This window comes from Labrus bergylta, chromosome 6 (assembly GCF_963930695.1).
Source record: "Labrus bergylta chromosome 6, fLabBer1.1, whole genome shotgun sequence".
Taxonomy (NCBI): domain Eukaryota; kingdom Metazoa; phylum Chordata; class Actinopteri; order Labriformes; family Labridae; genus Labrus; species Labrus bergylta.
In genome coordinates this window covers 31,056,672-31,076,228 of record NC_089200.1, presented here as the reverse complement: position 1 = coordinate 31,076,228, position 19,557 = coordinate 31,056,672, and the positions used below count along the sequence as shown (strand labels likewise).

Here is a 19,557-nt window from a genome sequence, read left to right as displayed (position 1 = left end):
CACTAAGGACAGTCAAATCACTAGAAAAAGTCTCTCTGAGGTTCTTAGGGCCTAGCACAATAACTTCAGTCTTGTCTGAGTTAAGTAGCAAAAGATTTCTGGTCATCCAGGTCCTAACGTCCTTAAGGCACGTTTCTAGCTGACATAACTGACTGGTGCCATCGGGCTTCATTGATACATAAAGCTGAGTATCATCTGCATAACAATGAAACTGTATGGAGTGTTTCCTCATAATATTTCCCAGAGGAAGCATATATAATGTAAAGAGAATTGGTCCAAGCACTGAACCTTGTGGGACTCCATGGCAAACTTTAGTGTGCATAGAGGACTCACCATTAACATGTACAAACTGAGATTGGTCTGATAAGTAGGATTCAAACCAACTTAAAGCAGTCCCTGTAATTCCAAGTAAATGCTCCAGTCTGTACAACAGGATCCAATGGTCAATGGTGTCAAAAGCAGAACTAAGCTCTAACAAGACGAGCACAGAGAGAAGTCCCCTGTCTGAAGCTAGAAGTAGATCGTTTGTAACTTTAACAAGTGCAGTCTCAGTGCTATGGTGGACTCTAAATCCTGACTGAAACTCCTCAAATAAACTGTTGTTATGGAGAAAGTCACACAGCTGATTAGCTACCACCTTCTCCAGGATCTTCGAGATAAAAGGAAGGTTGGATATAGGCCGATAGTTAGCTAGAGTTCCTGAATCTATCTTCATATTGTTTGTGAAATTTAATGATCAAAATGTGTTGGGTTTTTAGTTTTTTTTGTTTTTGTTTTTCTCTAAATTCTTTGTTTTTATTATTATTACTTAAAACAATAATAGCAATTGTTACAATTAGATATATTACAAGTGAATAGACATTGGATTTGTGTTTTTTCTCTTATTTCTTTCTCAATCGTTATTTGGCATACGTACTATTATTGTAATTATTGTTACTACAATTTTTGATGCTGTTGTTAATAGTATTATTATTAGTATAGTTGTAATATACTTATATTATAACTATATAGAATTGCCTAATTGATATAGGGGTATATTAGAAGTACACTTGCTAAATCTATTTAAGTATATACATCTAGATTTTCTCTGGTTATTCATGTATTATTATTATTTTTTAAATTATTATTATTTATTTATGTCCCTTATGTTTTTGTGTCTGTTTGAAACACACCACAAAATGTTCATATTGACAGTGGATTTTCTTGTAAAGTTTATGTTTTCCTAATAAACAAATCTTTAAAAAAAAAAATGTGTTGTTTCAATTTAATACTTTTAATAATTGAGTGTCTGATCTGTGTTTGTGAGCATCCTCCTTTGAACTAAGATTTTTTTTGTAAGCTTGCATCAGTGCCCTCTGGCTCTGGCTTGCATGTAACCAGCCAATCACAGGGACTCTGTAGGGAGAATGTTTGAGTTGCCTGGCAACAGTCAAGTTTCAAACAGACATCATCCAACTTCTAGGCTGTGTCCGAAAACAAATGCTAATATAGTGCCTACTACCGCAATGCATTGTGGGGCAGTTTAGTATGACCAGTGTGCTAAAGTTTTATACTTAAAAATTCTGGCCAATCAAGTATACATCCGGGCATTTCTCGCATACACAAATTAGCCAACTGCTTATTTAACCTCAGGAATCCATTGTTCAAAAGGTCTTATCAGGATCAGGTTAGAGACTTTAAGGATTACCAAATCAAGATTACAAGAGCTTTGAAGGGGACTTTACGTTGCATATTTTGTCCACAGGGGGCACCAAAATTCACACAAACTGAAAGATCCTCACAGCTACTTTAAATCTTAAAAAAATATTTGACACAGCTTTGAATGAGTCAGCAACTGTGAATTTATTATGTACATACTATATGGCATAAAGAAATAAAAATATAAACAAAATACAGAGCAGATGTTTGAATCGTAAGAGAACAGGCACACACAAGATGCAGGTAAATCTGCATCACTTTCATTAAAATACACACATACATACACAGGAAATGTGCAGGATCAAAGATACATTAGAGACTAGTTTTTGAGAAGCTAGTGTATTTTCTGCCAGTGTGAGGCAGCAGTTACTCAAAGTGCAGAGCAGTTAAACTAATGAGACTGAGCGATGCTGGAGAAATACTCCAACATGTCCTGGATGGTGAACTCCATGGTGATTCCTGATCCAGGGTAACACCTTCCGATCAGGTCTTCAAAGTGCTTGTACTGGCGGATGAACTCATCTTGCATGGAGTGCCACACCACCTGGTGGAGTCAAACAGAAAGTGCAACAGCTTGAAAAAGGAAGTGAGGACAGCTTCAATATGAATCCAGAGATATAAAACAAAGGATACGACCTCATCATTCTGAAGTTGAACTGTTTAGCAGCTGTCTTACCTTGATTAAGTCTTAAGCTGGCTATTATTTAAACCAATGGTGACAGAGACAGAGGCTTTTACCCATACATACAAAATAAATCTCCAAAATAGTCTATTCTGATGTGTGACGGTGACTCTTGCCTGCCTGGTCATTTATTTATAGCAAATAATCCGATGTTGTAAAACCATAAAAATAGGGCTGCTTATGGGCGGTGACTACAAACTAAACCCATGTAAGACTTAAAATGATTGAGCCCATGAGTTATGGTGTAATGTCACAACTTGTGTTCTCTAATGATATGTTACCTGTAGCAGACTTTCTTCTTCACACAGGTGTTTGTCCACCTTCTTGTACAGGTTGTCCAGGCCCTTCTTCACCTCTTTTCCGGGATATTCTTTGATGACTTTTCGCAGCTCTTGTTTGTTAAAGGCCAGCTGGTAGCTCACTTCCTCCTCGCGAACACCCTGAGCTACACGAGCCTCGACTCCTTCAAAGAAATGCTGCGGGAGAGACAGAAAGTGTTACAAAATGCTCTCATAGCTGCAGGGGAAACTTGGTGATATCTCTTCTTTTTTTTGGGGGGGGGGGGGGGCAGGGATAATAATAATATATAATACTAATGATGATGAAATGGTGGAATGATATGATGGAATGGAAGTAACATGTAGCCGAAAACTTTGGAAGAAGGGAAAAACAATAAAAAAAAAAAAAAAACTACCAAATAAAGAATAAACAGATAAAAAGTTTACGTGATGGTGTTTTGAAATTGAACAGATGATGTGATGCCTGATGTATATCGAAAGCAATAAAGGGAATAACATTATAAATCAAATAATTGTAAGAATAGAAAAAAAAAAAAAAAAGTTGTAGTAGTAAATAAAGATAAAAGAAAAATAAGAGAGGAGAAAAAAAAAAGAGCAAAAATAAATAATTATGTAAATGACAAGAAAAATATATAAAAATACAATGTTTCATATCTAATAATGATAATAATAAAATTAAGTAATAAAAAAAAACAACAACAAACTTGGTGATGACTCTGACTTACATTGAGTTTTTCTAGAGGCTGTCCCAGAGAGTTGATGACGTAGGACTGCAGGTGGTCGGTGTACTTGTGTTTGGCCTCTCGTCTCTCTGAATCCAGGCAGGAGATCTTTAAACGAGACAGTGTGGAGAAGATCTTGTGGAAGTTCTCCATCATCACAACATCCCGTGGTGTCTTCTGGCTTTCGTTGGCTACTTTCTCCACTGAAGAGAATTAATAATAAAAAAAATATATATATATATATATTCAGGCCTTTGATTTCTGATGTCACATAGATGAAGTAGAAACTTTTTGGTTCAGCAGCAGTCTCACCATTCACAAAGACGGCTCTAATGAGTTTGACATAAGCTTTGTCGAGGTCCCCTCGGCGCTCCGCGTTTCGGAAGATCGTTTCCGCAAGCTCAGCAAACTCCTCGAAGTTGGTGACAAAAAGCAGAATACCCACTTTGCTTTTCTTAGAAATCTTCACTTCCTCCATTTGCCTGATCTGACCGGACTGTGAAAGAAAGAAAGATTATATTAAACATAAAGACGTCCTTATTATATTACATTATTGTATTGAATTTGAGCACAAAAGAGTGAAAAGTAATCATGTTAAATCTGTTTAGAGTTCAGGTACTTCTATTTTCTAGAAACCAAAAGAGTACCTGTAAAATGTATTAAACAGCTCTGCAATGCATTCAGAAAAAAAAGCAAACGGCTAATCATTATTCAGCAGCTATTCACTTCTTAGAGTTTCTGTAAGCTCAAATTCTTTATGAAGCTTCAGGATGCACAAGGCTTTCTAAGTATTACCCCTTCTTTAACTTATGTCAATACTGTCCATTTACTACTCTGTTTTTGAACATTTACATTTAATCTTCCATATTTAATCTTTCTAGTAAGTAAGACTAGTAATTCTAAGTTAAATCCTGGTTGTATATATTCACATTCTTAGTTTTGATATTTTTAGTGCTTATTTACTTTGTATTTAATATTATATTGTGTTTAGATTTGCTAATATTGATTTTTTTACTCATATTGTGTGTTGGATAACCTGTTGCTGTATCGCCACAATTTCCCAGTTTGGGATCAATAAAGTAATTATATTCTATTACCCTATTGGCTAATCAAAGATGAACCGATAAATGCTTTCTACTATGCAGAAATAAAACACTCCACACGTCTTTGTTAAACACACCAGAATTGATAAAAATCATAAACTCCAAGTCACTCTCTTCTAAAGAATTAAAATGCATCTCGTTTTGGATAGAGTTTACATTCTACTAACTTTTAGGTGTTGCACCAGCTGAGATAGTTCAGAATTTACATCTGAAATCTTAAACCTAGCTCCTAGTAGGTGTAAAGTCCTCTGTAAGATACGGTTGTCATGGTGATGGTTCTGAAAGGTGGGATAACTTGGAGGATGAGGAGGAGCAGTGTGTTCTCTGTGATAGATTACATCCTTTAAAAAAATATGATGACTTTGATTTCAACTCCAGAGATAACAGAGTACTGTTACATGACCAAGATTTAGTTAAAGAGTTCACCACTCGATGTCACTGTTGTTGTGTTACACTAGCTGTATATGAAGGCTGTGGCTATTCTTATCAACTAATCATCAAACATTTGAGTCTGTGTTTGTGGATTAACATCAGTTAACAGAATTTATTTCCAGCCATTAGTCCATTCAGAGACAAATAAACATGAGGGGAACCACTGGAATGAAAGGCTTTATATGTGATTTTTTTGATCCAGTAGATGTCGCCCTTGAGCACCAGCATGAAACCAAAACAACTCGCGCTGCATTGTTGTGTTAGCATGCTAATGCTAGCGATCTTTATTATGCTGGTATCTTCACACTGCATGTAAATTTACCTGAAATGAGCGTGATCTAGAAACACAGTTAAGCAGTGAGTACAGTATGTTATTCTTCTTTTCTCCAGTCCCTCAATTAAACAATCTTTTATACACGAGGGGAGGAGTCAGCCGGCTGTCCTGACGATGTAAACAAAGTGAAGATAGGACTCTGAAAACTCTGAAAGCATCACAGACAGTGGGACTCGAGTGTTACACCCATTGTAGACAGTCATGACTCACAGAGTTATTTTCAGAGGATATACTTGATTTATATTATATTTAAGTGTGAAAAATCACATATAAAGCCTTTAAGAACAATGCTGCTCTCTGATTGGTCCCATCGAGTTAAAAGCTAATTTCTAACACAATATTTTGGTTAGTTTGGACGTGGAGCTCTACTGGTTTAGATGAACCTTACCTTTCTGTGGTAACCAAACAATGACAAAGTTTAAGTTACCAACAGTTCATATGTACGGCCGCAAAGTTTCTTGAGAAAACATTTTTGTATGAATTGTAAAAATTAAATGCTTGATTGATTGTTGGAGGCAGCCTCAATCACATATTTCAGTAAATTGAATGACAGCTTCTCTTGCTGTGGCATTAAAACTGTGGGACAGATGACATTAGATCCAGCTCACTATGGCTGATGGTGATAATCTACTCCGATACTGATCAGCCAGTTCAAATTGGGACATCTTAAAATTTTCAGACAAACAAAACTTCTGTGCACTCACGATACATTTGTCAAAGTTCCTCTTGACAGTGACAAGCACGTTCCCCAGAGTGGTGCTGAGGTACGAGGCCGGGTCGACGTTCTCGGCTGTCCACACGTGGTGACTCATCTTCACCAGCATGTACAGAGAGTTGAAGCTGTCGATCTTGTCCCCCAGAGCGATGAGACTGTTGAGCTCCGTCTCGATGCTCTGAAAGATTTTATTCATCATCAGCCGCACCAGGTCTTTCCTGGAGACAGAAAAGAAGTGAAAGAGACAATATGAATAATGTTTTCTGGCAGTGGAGACGGGTTGTATCAGCAGAAGTGTAAGCTGATGAAGTGACGATACTCACTCTGATGACAAAGAGTGTCTGTGTTCAGCCTGGGGGGCAACTCTGGATGGCGTGCCACCGTCTAATTCTTCTGTTTCAGGCTGACGAGAGAAGAGACATAAAACATGACAAAACTGAACAAACATCTGCCGACGTATGTCTGAATGATGCTGCAACACATTCATGCGTCTGTTGTTGCTGTAGTAAACCACATAAATCAAACAACTAGACAAGAAAAATAATCTAATATGAAGTGAAACCACACATGTCAATAGACGCTGACCTAAGGGGAGGAAGAGACAGTTTAAATGATCCTCCTGATGCTGTTTCCAGCACCTTCTCTCTGATTTACCTGAGCGAGAGGCGGGGTAACTGTCGGGTGCTGCTGCAGCTTAAAAAACTTGCTGATGAAGTCTTGTTCTGCAAGACACAGCGGCTCCAGCTCGCTGAGGACCTGCTCAAATATCTACTAAGACAAAAAAAAACCATTTAATATTTGAATACAGAGCAATAGATGTAAAACAGCTGGATAAAAATAAGTAGAAAAACAAGAATACATTTTCATTACACGTATAGACAGGGTTAAAGGATTTCAAATTGTTCGATAAGTTGAGCTAAAGTGAGTGGCAGCTCAGGTAGCAGCTTCCTATCCAGACATCCTGTGCCTGCCAAAGAGCGTACAAGAAACAACAATTTTAACTTCAAGTTTAAACACTTAGTGTTTTTACTTCATTTAATTACTGCGGCTGTTTGTTGGTGAGAGGTTGAGACCTTGGTGAATAATTTTGGCTTACATGAATTGAAAATGATGAACTCTAAAGCATCAGGACCAAAAACAATCAGAGCGCCTCAGCAGCTCAGCTTGCAGCCTCTTCAAATGTTATGTATACAGAATAGCATCATGGGATCAAGTATTTAAACGTGAAAGGTGTGTTTGTTTTACTTGTTATTACTGGCTTTACTTATGAAACAGCCATAACATGTGTATCGGATAACTTCACTTCTTAACTGCATTTTTTTCTAAAGTTGAACTCTTTTGGTTTCTTCCTCCTACTTTAGTTTTTTAGGAAACTTCTCAAACAGGAAGCATTATCAAATAGTTTTGCCACTTTGTACAACCTACATGGATCTACATAGATGTATCCCCATTCCACATTTAATAGTTCAGTTTTAATCTCTGGCCGTGTCACCTTGTCAAACTTGGTCCTGTCGGCCACGTCCAGGTCGGACGCAGACATGTTGCCCATGTCGAGCAGCGAGGAGGACTGGGAGCGCCGGCTGTTGGCGCCCTGCACGGTCAGCTTGTTCAGACTCGAGGTGGAGCCTGTGAGCTTCCCAGAGCTGCCGTGAAGGCCTGACAAACAAATACAGCAGGATTCAATGTCACAGGTTAACTGAATGGCAAAGAGTCAATCTGCAGGCTTGTGTGAGTCAAATATGAGATACACTTAGTAGAAAAAAATCCTACAGAAAATTGTTTGTTTTTTAGTCACTTATCAGAGTATGTGGTGATGCATTCAGCTGCTGTGGGAAGATTTAGCACCAACCAACACACTACATGGGGAGGTAATAGTTGTCAGAGCTTAAAGTGTTATGTATTGGGATTGCAGGGATTCCTTTTAGTGCAGCTGTGTAAGGCAAAGTGGAAAAAAAAGCAGAGAGGGTAATTGACAGAGAAAAGGCTCCGTCAAATTGTCATACTTACTTTCTGTTTCCTGTTTGAGTGCACTCTCTTTCCGCGGAAGCGTGGCTGCAGCCAGTTAGAAAAGGCAGGCATCAAAGACAGAGACAGGTTAGGCTCAAAACATGCAGCATGGGAAGGGGTTTGGGGGGAGGAGGAGGAGGAGGAGGCTAGATGTTAGACGTACACAGCTACAGATATGCTGACGTGCACTGCAGTGGTTGAGGTGTGCTCGTAGCTCAGACAAAACCTTCAGAAAACAAATTCTTTTTTTGTTTGTTTTCAGCAGGGGGAAGCTAACACAGAGTGCAGAAAGCAGAGTTCTCTAAAACAAGAGTCCTGTTAGGAGTTTAAATATTCAAATGTGTAAAGAGTTGAACATGTAAGGTACAATTGGGAAAAGAGTCGCCATCAGAGTAAAACAACAGGCAGGAAATTAGCTTGGGAAAAAATGCTTTGAGAACTGACATTACACAGAAAAAATCTGTAAAAAAATAACTCTTTTTTTTTTTTCTTATAACATTGCTTTTTAGTTTACAACACGAATACTGCAAGAGAAGATCCAGAGATGCAGTACAATTCTTAATGCCTTGAAGTGAACAACAAGTCAACAATAGAAAAAGAGAGACTTGAGTAAAAAAGAAGAAAAAAAAAACAACCTAATTACACAAAAAAACAGACATGTGTCCTGACACCTCTGATATGAATCCCTCTTACCAAACTTGCCCTTGGCTTCCTTTGTTGTCCCCGCCATCTTTATCTTTGCCACCTCAAAGAAGTCTTTGATTTCTCGTTCGTATAATCTGCTCATGTAGTCAACGTAGGTCTGAAAAAAAAAAAAAGATGACATTTGTTTGGATGCAAACAACAATTCTTAAGCACTGAACTTTAAAGGCATCACACATTTTCTTTTACTATTCCTAGAGTAGATTGTCTGTAAGACAAGTTAAAGCCACTGAAGCGTATAAAGACTGAAAACCAGGACAGAACATTTCCTTCCATTTGACTCGGTTATGTGGATCTTATTTTTCACATAAAGGACTTTTGCACAGCTTTGACATTTAAACATAGGTTCTATCCTACAGATCATTTGTCAGTAAAGTCTCACTGACCCTGGACAGACCCTCGTACTTCTCCCTGTGTGTGTTCTTCAGCCACTCCATGAGCTTGGCGTAGCGCAGCAGGTCTCTGTGGAGGGGGCTGTGTTTGGGCAGGGTCAGCTCGGCCGTGTGCTGCGACAGGGTGGAGCTCTGATCATGACCCTGAGTGACAGAGAGAGGGAGACACTCCATTATGGAATATGACGAATAAATAATCCAATGTCTAGCCCCATTATATCTCTCTTTATTCACACAAACACATGGGGATAAATTACCTCGCTTTTGTCCACAAATATCTCTAAGTAGGATACGTTACCTCCTTTTTACCTTGACACTGAACGCGTTCAAGGTTAAACACATTTTCAACCTTAAATTCAACTCATTTGTAAGCACTCACTTCCCCTCTTACTGTTCAGCATCCACTGTTTGTGCTGTGAGACATGCATGCAGAGCAGACAGACAGGCACAGGGGTTTAATGATGTGAGATCTTTCGCACTAAAGCCAAGTTAGCACCCAAACACAAACAGAGCCCTCAGCTGAGTGCAGACCGCCGATGAAGGACGAGGAAGATGAGCGGCACCCCTTTGCAGCGTTGAGATGTTAGAAACGTATCTCATGCGTTCATATTAAGCTGTGAAAGGCTCTCTGAGGTCATGAGATGTGAGTCGGTGTGAGATGCCAAACATTAGCAGAGAGGGGGAGGGGGGGCTCAGTGGGGGTGCTGTGAGGGTACTCACTGGAAGCGACAGACAGGAGGACCTATAGAACTGAGGGATGGTCATTTTGAAGTGACTGAAGTGGTTGAACTGACACAGAGACAGAGAGCAGAGTGGGATGATTCAGAGTGAGCCACACAGAGAGAGAGTCAAAGGAAAGGAGGAACACAACGAGAAGGAAACGACGAAGCCCAGGAACAGAGTCAGGGAAAAACAGGAAGTCCATGAAGGCGGAAAGAGAGAGAGAGAGAGAGAGAGAGAGAGAGAGAGAGAGAGAGAGAGAGAGAGAGAGAGAGAGAGAGAGACTGCAGCGCTCTCTGACAGAGCAGACGAATCCATAGGATGACAAAAGGTCATAAATCTGCAAAACCATCCCTGCTCCCTCCCTCCTTGTTGACTGTTATGTCATATTCTGAGTGAAATGTATTTGACTTTAACATTACAACAGAAAAACTTGACAGAAACATGAGCTGTCATTAAAAGTAACACATGAACACCAAGATTGTTTATACTCATTGAACTCACTTGATGATTTTAGTCCATTGTAGGCTTTTTCTCACACTCTTGTTTTTATTATTCCTATTACCGGTAATTGTGTTAGCTTCTCATAAAGCCCCTGATTGTTGATTTTTTATTTTTTTTTGGGGGGGGGGGTGTGTTGAATGTCTTTTAACTGATTCTGTAATGACTCGATGTCACTGTAAATGAGGGATTACCCCTCAGTGATCTCATGAGTGTAAATAAAGGTTGAATTGAAATGCAAGTCAAAGATGTTTTCTGCAGTGGCATATCTCTCTGACAGATTTGACATTCCTATATTTTAGATTCTGATAAATCTTTAGTGAATGTATTTTGACCGCTTAATGTAGAACTAGAGTTATTTAGTGTGATCTAGTTATTCCAAACCTATGGGATGGGTCCCTCCAAAGGTTCACCAAATTAACCTGAGGGGTCCTGTGACCATTAGTGTGAGAAATGACAAACAAAAAGTTTTAGATCTGACCCACAGAGTTATTTTAGTGTATTGAATCTTTGATTTTTGAGGGTTTGGAAAAGTGAAGCTTTTCAGTTATTTTGTAAACTGTAAGGAAACAATACAAGGAGATTAGCGGCCACTGGTTTCTCCTGAACAACCCCTTTTATTTTATATATTTATTCATCTATTTGAACTTTAACTGAAGCACTCTGAAGTATTTCTCTATGATAACTTACAAATGAATTAAAATATGAAGAGTATCAAGAAACTACAGCGATCACATTCATGTTGTAAAAAAGTTTTTTTTTGCTGAATTGTTGGAGTAAAATGACTCAAGCCCAAGTACAATGAAAATCTCCCTTCTTTACTAACACCTTTGTATATATTTAAAGCAAAAGGAACTGATGTGAACACCTGAAACAAGTAAGGACATAACTCAAAGAAGACCTATGTAAATGAAGCTTAGAAATCAATGCATCACTTTCAAACAGGTTCCACTCTCTGTCAGAACCAGGGCTGTTACCTGGTGAACAAACACATTGTTGAGGTGATTTGTGAGGCGGCGGGCGAATGTGTCTCTCAGTTCTGCAAACAGGAGCTGCTGCTGCGTCACAGCCATCAGTTTCTCGTGACCTGCAGGAAAGAAAACACAAAAAGACTTTCTTTTATACTGACTGCTAAACAACAATGTGCATTTCTAAACAATAAGTATATAGATGTTGTTCTCATATCTGCCAGTAAACACAGAAAACATCTTTATTTATCTGTATTGATTTATTAGAAAAATGGGCAGATGTATGAACTAACCCGGTCTGAGGGCGACATTCATGCATTGAGACAGAGCTTCAGAGGCATTGATGCACGCCTCGATTCCTTTAGGAGACATCAGGTCTCCCTCCTGCAGCGCTCTGATGTGTCCCTTTGACAGGTCCATGTAGTTCTGAAAGAGAAAAAAGAAACAGCCCAGTCATCAAATTCAGAGCACAATTATATTAAGGGTTATATTTTGCACATTTACAGCAGGGCCCCTAATTTTGTTACAGAAAATGATCAAAACCATCTTAAATATCTAAAAAACATCTAAAAAATTATCATCCTCACTACTAAGAACTGGATCTCGTCGAGCAGTTTGCCATTGTTGGTGTTGCTGATCTGGATCAGGCGGTTGCTCTGGGAGATCTGGTCCATCTGCTCCTTGACGCTCTGCAGCATCTCCTCGTAGCTGCTCAGCTTCCCCTCGATGGTGTCCACCTCCGACAGAGCCTCGTCCAGCAGCTGCATCAGGATGTTCACCTGCTTCTCCGACGCCATGATGGACTGGATGTTGGCCTGAAAGTTGGGGGACACGTATTGCTTATCTATCACACTATGAGTTACCTTACAGTTCCCACCGCTGATATCACTTACATATATACAGGATATCCCTACAACCTCCCTGAAGAGATAAGACTCACAGATTCCCTCAATTATTTTAAATCCCTTCTTAAAACATACTTTTACAGACTTGCTTTTATGTGATGTCGTCTTCTTAATGTCTTTTCTTAATGGTTTTACTATTTTTATCTTCTTTTACTTTTTACTGTTCTTACTTCTTACTGTTCTTTTATTTATGCTCTTTATTTATGCCCTTATCTCGTATTTATGCTCATATCTTAACTCATCTTATGTTTTAACTTGGTATTTTTTTTTATCTTACTTACTTTGTCTATTTATGTTTTATATGTGTATATGCTTTTTATTTGTATTAATATTATTTATTTTTTGATAATCTATTCACTTGTTTCTATTTCTTTTACTGCTCTTACCTTCTTATTGCTGTTATCTTTTGATTTGCTTTTAGCTCTTATAGCTTCTTACATCTTTTTAAATCTTTGGTCCTCTTGGTCTCAGCTTGTGTTGTTGGGTTCTTGTGATGGTTCTTGTGTTGCCTGGGTTCTTATGATGGTTCTTGTGATGGTCGGGTTATATATGTCTGTTGGGTATCGTGCACTATGGGTTCTTTTCTGTTGAATTGTATTTCATTATTTTTAGTATTTTGCATTTGTTATGTTCTTGCTGTTGTTAATGTTCTTCTGTGTTTGGTTTAGTTTGCTTTGTTCTTGTTTTTGCTGTTTGTCAAAGCACTTTGTAAACCTGTGTTTTTAAAAGGTGCTATATAAATAAATAAAGTTATTACAATCTATGTAATAAATATACTTGATAAAACATTTTGTCATTCTTTTCACTCACCCCGTCCAGGACCTGCAGCTCCCTGCTGAGCTGCTCTGCGAAGGCCTCGGCATTGGAGATGGCGTCCTCGCACACCTCCATCATGCCCTCAATGTCCTGCTCTTCTCTGGTGCTCAGTTCCTGGTAGTCGTCCAGAGCGTCCTCGTCGCCCCCAGCAACGCTCTGACTCTCCCCGCTTGGCACCGACTCTGATCACCACAAACAGATGCGGGGAATGTTTGTTAAGAAGACAGATGAGGAAAGTTAAAAAACGCACAATCTGGTATCTAACAAGACAAGACGACTACAGATGACAAATACAAACAAACGGTGAGATGTAGTTCATGGTCAAGTCTTCAAAACACATTTTAAATAAACTCAACTGAACTACAGTTTCTCATTCTCCAACAGTGATGCAAAGAGTAAAACTGCATCTTAAATCTAAATTAATCCATATCTCATTCTTTATTACTCTTCTGTTTGATCAAACAATAAAACTTTGATAATCTAATTGAAAAAACACAGCTGCACACTTCTCAAAAAAACTACAAATACTGCCTACAAGTGTCTGATAACATAAATGAATGAACACGTGTAGATAAATAATCCTATGAATAAAAGGTGGAATGAACAATTACGACATGAGCTACATGTGTGATATGATTGTTAAAATAAATCATGCCAGTCTGTATTTGAGAGTGAATTATTTCAAACAGAAGGAGCTTTGAGGAGGTGACAGTGTCTGATGAGAAAGGATGGTTTAAGGTCATGAGTTTTAAAAATGGAGCGAGGGGTGAGGAGAGGGGAAGTTAAGTCCTACCAACCTTCCGCTTTAGGAAGTTCTGGCCAGAGAAAGTGTAAGAGAGAAAAGTGAGAATAAAGAGGAATTTAACACAGAAAGCCACAAAGCAAGATTACAAAGAAGAGGCTGAAAACACGTTTTGAACATGCTTTTAACAGATCAACCAAAATCCAGCAGCAATACAGAATAGAACCAGGTGACAGCAGCTCTCTCACTTGACATTCCAGGCACATATTTTAAACCTGAAACTGCTTTATTAAGAGTTTCTACAGGTTATAATCACCAAAAGGTCAAATTGTTCAAACACTTTGGGTTGTTTTACAGCTTCACTGCAGAGGATTTCTAAGGCAGCTAAGGACTTCACTGGACAGACGGAGCAAACTGTGAGCCTAAATCCTCTGGAGGACGTTTTTGGATGGATTGTTAAACAGAAAACCTTTTAGATAAACGAGACCAGTTTGTGACAGCGTGTCAGATCACTTTCACACTGTGAGGCACACAGAGCAGATTACTAATCATTAAATGCCCAACTTCAGGATATTTTAATACATTTTAATTTCTCTTTTTTTATGTCATATGTTTATTTATTTTATATATTACATATGAATATGTTGTTAATGTCTTCTTTTTAATTTGTCTTTTAATTCTCATAAAGTTATAAACGTTTTGTTTTTAAATCTGTGAAGCACTTTGAAATGTTTAATGAAGAACGATGCTCTGTGAATTAACAAGTTAAACTGCAGAGAAAAGCCAAATTTATGTAAACAGCAGCTCTGCTGAAGCCCCCTCGCTGTCCTGTGTGTTAAAAAGCATCTGAGGTGGTCACAACAAAGTCTTGCGTGCTTCTATTTCTGCTAGGAGTTGGTGCTACTCTGGAAACGTTTTTCTCCAGCCCAGAGCTTTGGCTGTGGAAACACAAAGAACTGGTGCTAGCTTAGGCACTGGCTCTGAACCAGCTCTGGAACTGGCTTAGTGGAGACCAGATTTACAGTACGACACTTATTTAAACACAGACTGAGGTTCTGTCAGAACAGACGACACTGATTTTAAACAGGAAACTTTTTTGTCTAATCTTTTCCTTTTTAAATAATCTTTAATTTAAAAAAAACCCATAAGAAGCCTATTTAAGTGCATTTTAATTAACTTCACTCTAAAGTTTGAATATCGACATTGATGATTTAGAACGCCCAGCTCTACCCCAAACATCCAACCAACACACACAAACACACGCTTTGCTTTAAGAAAGAGAGAGAGACAGGCCTTTAAACAAATATAATCAAATCATGGACAGAGGCATGCGCTCACAGAGGAGTCTAAAGAGAGAGGGAAAAAAAAGATTTCTAACCTTCCAGCAGCTGAGAACTGACATTCACAAACTCCACCTTCTTCCTCAGGTATCTCTGGTTCAGCTTCCAGATACACGAGATGAAGGAGTTTTTCTCTGCTGTGCTGCTGGCCACCCAGCGGTACACTTTCTCAAAGTGAAGATCGAATTCAGGATTCTCCTAAACCAGAGAAGACAAACATGAGCTCTAAACTATGGAGAAAGAGGACGTGTATAACAAGTGATTTAAGTTAAAAGAGATAGTTCCTCAGACCTTGCTCGCATCTTTGGCATCTACTTCAGTCAAATCTCTGAGCTCCCACGTCAGCTGTCTTTTATAAAAGTCTCCTTTGTCGGATTTCTTCACTTTAACCACTTTCACCTGGACAGGCCTCTCCGTGGTGACTGAACGAGGGAAAACAAGACAATACTTCAGGAACTTTTACTCAGATTACTTGGATTTATCTAAAGCTGTTTACAGAGTTAGCTCATGCACCTGTGGCACACAAGAAGCAGTTCTTCTTCTTCTTCCCCGCCTTGCAGACGTTGACGATGCCGAGGAGACGCTCGTCGTTGGGAGTGAAGATGTCCCTCTGGAGAGCATGCTTGATGGCTGTCATGGTGGATGCTGCCTATAGAACACATACCAGGATTTATTATTAAGATTAAGGGACCTGCATCCATTATGTATGTTTGAGTCACACACACAGCTTCAGTCATGAACACGGAAAACCAACTGATGAAGCCAGAAATCTGCGTGTAGTCACTGGCTCAGACCTGAATTTCAAAAGCCACCCTAGGACAGTTACAAAGTTGGCTTACTACTTAGTCTTAAAGATCGTATGTCCCAGCAGGACCTGAGAAAATTCTTCCATGCATTTATCTTCAGTAGACTAGATTGCAGTGACGGTGTCACTGTAATCAAAAAAAATGAATCAGACAACTGCAGCCGACTCCAGCACTGAATAGTTTAGGACTAAAATACTTTAGTGACCTTCTGATACTTTATGAACCATCCAGACCGCTCAGGTCAGATCTGCTTTCTTCCCCAGAGTCAGAACTGAACATGGAGAAGCAGCGTTCAGTTTTTATGCTTCGTATATCTGAACAAACGTTCAGAAACCTGCAGGTCTGCTGAGACTCTCAGTTCCTTAATATCAAGGCTGAAGACTCGCCTGTTGATAGCAGCCCTTTATTAAATACAGTTATCTAAATACTAGGGCTGCATGATAATGAAAAACGCTGACAATGCGATAACTTTCCATTCTACGATATATACTTCAATATGAAAAAAATACAGAAAATCTAACATGGAAATGACCTACATGATATAAGAAAATTAAGCAATGTTTGATTACTTTGTTCAATATTTCATTACCAAAATGAAGTGCGTTAAAAAATAATTAAAGAGTGTATGGCAGCTATAACTCAGCTTTTACGTCTATCTCTTTCTTCATGTTTACACGATACAACATGTTTCTCCCGAAGCAGAAAACAAACATAAACAACCGGCCTTTTCAACACTAAAATGGCACCAACTACTCAAGGTAGCTGATAATTAGATTTGGCTTTATCTGACGGCGTTAACATGTTGTTGAAGATGGCCTTAATACCTGGGTTCCATCAGATAGGTTAAATGTGCACATACTCTTTTAAATATTGTATTTTTTATTGCAAAAAAATCAGACTTCTGCAATGTGTTTTTTGTGATTGCTCATATTGCGATAATGATGCTTTTGTGATTTATTGTGCAGCTGTACTTAATACACATTTTAAATAAATAAACAATGGACTATTGCTCTTTTATTTTGAAACTGTCTTCTTATATTTGAGCTCCTGATTTTGATGCTTTACTTTTTTAATGTCTATTTATTTGAGTTGTTTTTATGCTTGTCTTATTATATTTTAGTTCCTATATTTATTTTATCTTCTCTTTAACCTTTAACTGTCAAAAATAATATCTCCAACATGTCCTCTTTATAATGTTTCTTTTTCTACTTGTCATGATATTTTGATGTCTTGTGTGAAGCACTTTGAATTCCCTTGTTATGATTTGTGATATAGAAATAAAATTGAATACTACTACTAATAATAATAATAATAAAATAATACTAATGATACTAATAATAAAATACAATTGTTCAAGACTAATTTAAATGCCTGGTTAAATATAATAAGAGGTTTGGTTTGATGAAGGTTCATCTTATCTCAGCACTTCACTTCCGGTCAGTAACGTTAGCTAACAGGATATCAGTGAATGTTAGCTTAACGCCACTGTGACCAAAACACGGCAGGAAGCACACAAAACAAGGTGTTAAACACGGCTGTGTTGCACTTTAATGTCTAAACTATGTCCCTCTCTGTTTAAAGCCTCTGATATCCTCTCTGTGTGTTAGCTTCATGCTAAAGATGATCTGTTTGTTTGAGGCAGCTAGCAGCTGTTAGCATCTGTTACGCTAGCTACGTATGTAACCAGCGGCAAACATCGAGATTACATTATCTGAAAAATAAACTTTTATTCGCTGTTGTATACTTAATAACGTTTATTGAGGGATTTATATTTAGTAACCAGCTCCTACCTTGTTTTATCAGCCCACCAGCCCTTAGCAAAGCACCACCCTCCGACTTCCGGGTTCAGCTGTCATGAGATTCAACAAAATGTGTCAACATCCGGTTCATCCTGATCCACCCACAGAGGGAGCATCTGATTTATCTTTTCAGCTTTATTATATGTGTTCAATTATAATTCAGCTAAGTATTTTTTTTAATTACTCACTTTAACACTGAATTTAAAAATTTTAAACTCTATTTTAGCAACAACATTTTTACAGAAACGTTTGATGTCCATTGTTTTCTAATATTATCTCCAAACATTGTCTGTGTATAGCCTGCCCCATACACTAAATACCCTGAATAACAAACAGAAAACAGTATGCCATATATGCTGATCACTATCTTGCTCATGTTCTCCTTTGAGTGATGATTATTAAAAGTTGGCTGTCGCTCAAAAGCACAGAAGTCAATGAAATATATAAAAAATGCCTTTAAACAAACCCAAACTTTATTCTGATATTTGGATAATAAATTATTGATTTAGCGTAGGCATGATTTAATATAGGCTATAAGAATTGAATTCATGGAGGAATCAAATGTGAAACAAAATAAATGTACATATACAACAAAAATGAAGAAAAATATTTAACATTATATTTTAAACAGTGATTTAATCTCTAAAAAACTGTATGTTGCTAGTACAGTCCTCAGGACACCAGGTGGCGTTATCAGTCCACATCTTAATTAGGATTTCTGTACCGCTTTTAGTTTCACCTTTTGAGTCTTTTCTTCTTTGTTGTAACGTAAAAGTGACAGAGCATCTTTAGCTGCAGCCCATAGAGGAATATAAGTCTGAATGTCAGTGAGTCAGAGATATGTGACAGAGAAGACGATTAACAGCAGATCTGCTCACAGCACCCTGAGGTGAACACAACACTGTTGAAGTTATTGTGCAGAGACAGACGCAGATTTCCCAGCTGGTGGACGTGTCGTGTGCTGTCATCAACACTTAAACTCAGCTCTTTGTTTGTGACTCATGCATGCAATGGAGATATTTCAAAACATATCCAAAATACAAAAAATGTATGGGTATGTCTACATTTTATTTCTGGCCATGTGCATAAAGAAAACTTGAGATCACATTTAATCATATTGTTATTATTCAAACAAAGAACACAGTGTGGAGTGGGCTGTGTAAAATCCTTTGAGGTGTCTTTTGGCTGCTTGCTGCTGTCATGAGTACGAAATGTTGACTCAGAAGTGTCTTAAACTCACTGTCATTCTTAAATGGCTGAAAATGATTCATATTATGTCATAACAGCTTTTGAAAAAAAGACTGCATGTTTCATTTATTTACCGAGTTGAGTCCTATAACATCAAGAAATTGTTTAATCAGAATCAGAAATACTTTATTAATCCCAGAGGGAAATTCAAAGTATAAATTTCTTATTTTCAGAGAATATACTAGTTTGAAGTGATGTTCACATAAATAAATAGGTTTAAAAAAAAAGAAATGTACAATTTATTTAACAGCAACTTGCAACTGATCAATTTAGGGGCTGATCAATTGCAATTGAAAATCATAAAGTTTAAGAAACATTTTTTGCCAAACATTTTGCACCATTATATTTGTATTTTGTATGATTGTATTTTCTATTTTTGTACTATTACAGTTTGCATCGTGGGGTCAGAGAGAAATTATTTTTAAATTTTTCTGCATGTCTGGTACATATGGCAACAACTGACAATAAGGCTGACTTTTAATATTAACTATTTCATTATCTGTAAAACTGTTTTTGTAATTTACAGACTGCAATACCCAATTTGCAATGTTTTCTGCATTGGAAGAACAAAATGATGTCTACAGGACAGACAGCCAGAACACAAATATGCCATCCTGACTGGTAAT

At 37.9% G+C, this 19,557-nt stretch overlaps 1 protein-coding gene across 6 annotated transcripts; it reads right to left on the bottom strand.

The window, feature by feature from the left end:
* Nucleotides 1-1,817: 1,817 nt before the first annotated feature.
* On the bottom strand, nt 1,818-17,768 carry exoc1 (exocyst complex component 1). 6 transcript variants are annotated; one of them, XM_065956187.1, is made up of 21 exons: nt 17,675-17,768; nt 15,592-15,727; nt 15,370-15,500; nt 15,117-15,276; nt 13,794-13,811; nt 12,991-13,178; nt 11,863-12,090; nt 11,569-11,701; nt 11,285-11,394; nt 9,807-9,875; nt 9,081-9,230; nt 8,686-8,794; nt 7,993-8,037; nt 7,478-7,641; nt 6,640-6,753; nt 6,309-6,388; nt 5,975-6,203; nt 3,714-3,897; nt 3,405-3,604; nt 2,662-2,856; nt 1,818-2,242 (listed from the first exon to the last, which is right to left on the bottom strand). In XM_065956187.1, the coding sequence occupies exons 2-21, from the start codon at nt 15,713-15,715 to the stop codon at nt 2,090-2,092; spliced, it is 2,784 nt and encodes a 927-aa protein (XP_065812259.1). In that variant the 5' UTR covers nt 15,716-15,727; nt 17,675-17,768; the 3' UTR covers nt 1,818-2,089. The 6 variants fall into 6 exon arrangements, with proteins under 6 accessions (XP_065812259.1, XP_065812261.1, XP_020499425.1 ...); XM_065956189.1 differs by lacking the exon at nt 7,993-8,037; XM_020643769.3 differs by lacking the exon at nt 9,807-9,875.
* Between the last annotated feature and the right edge of the window lie 1,789 nt (nt 17,769-19,557).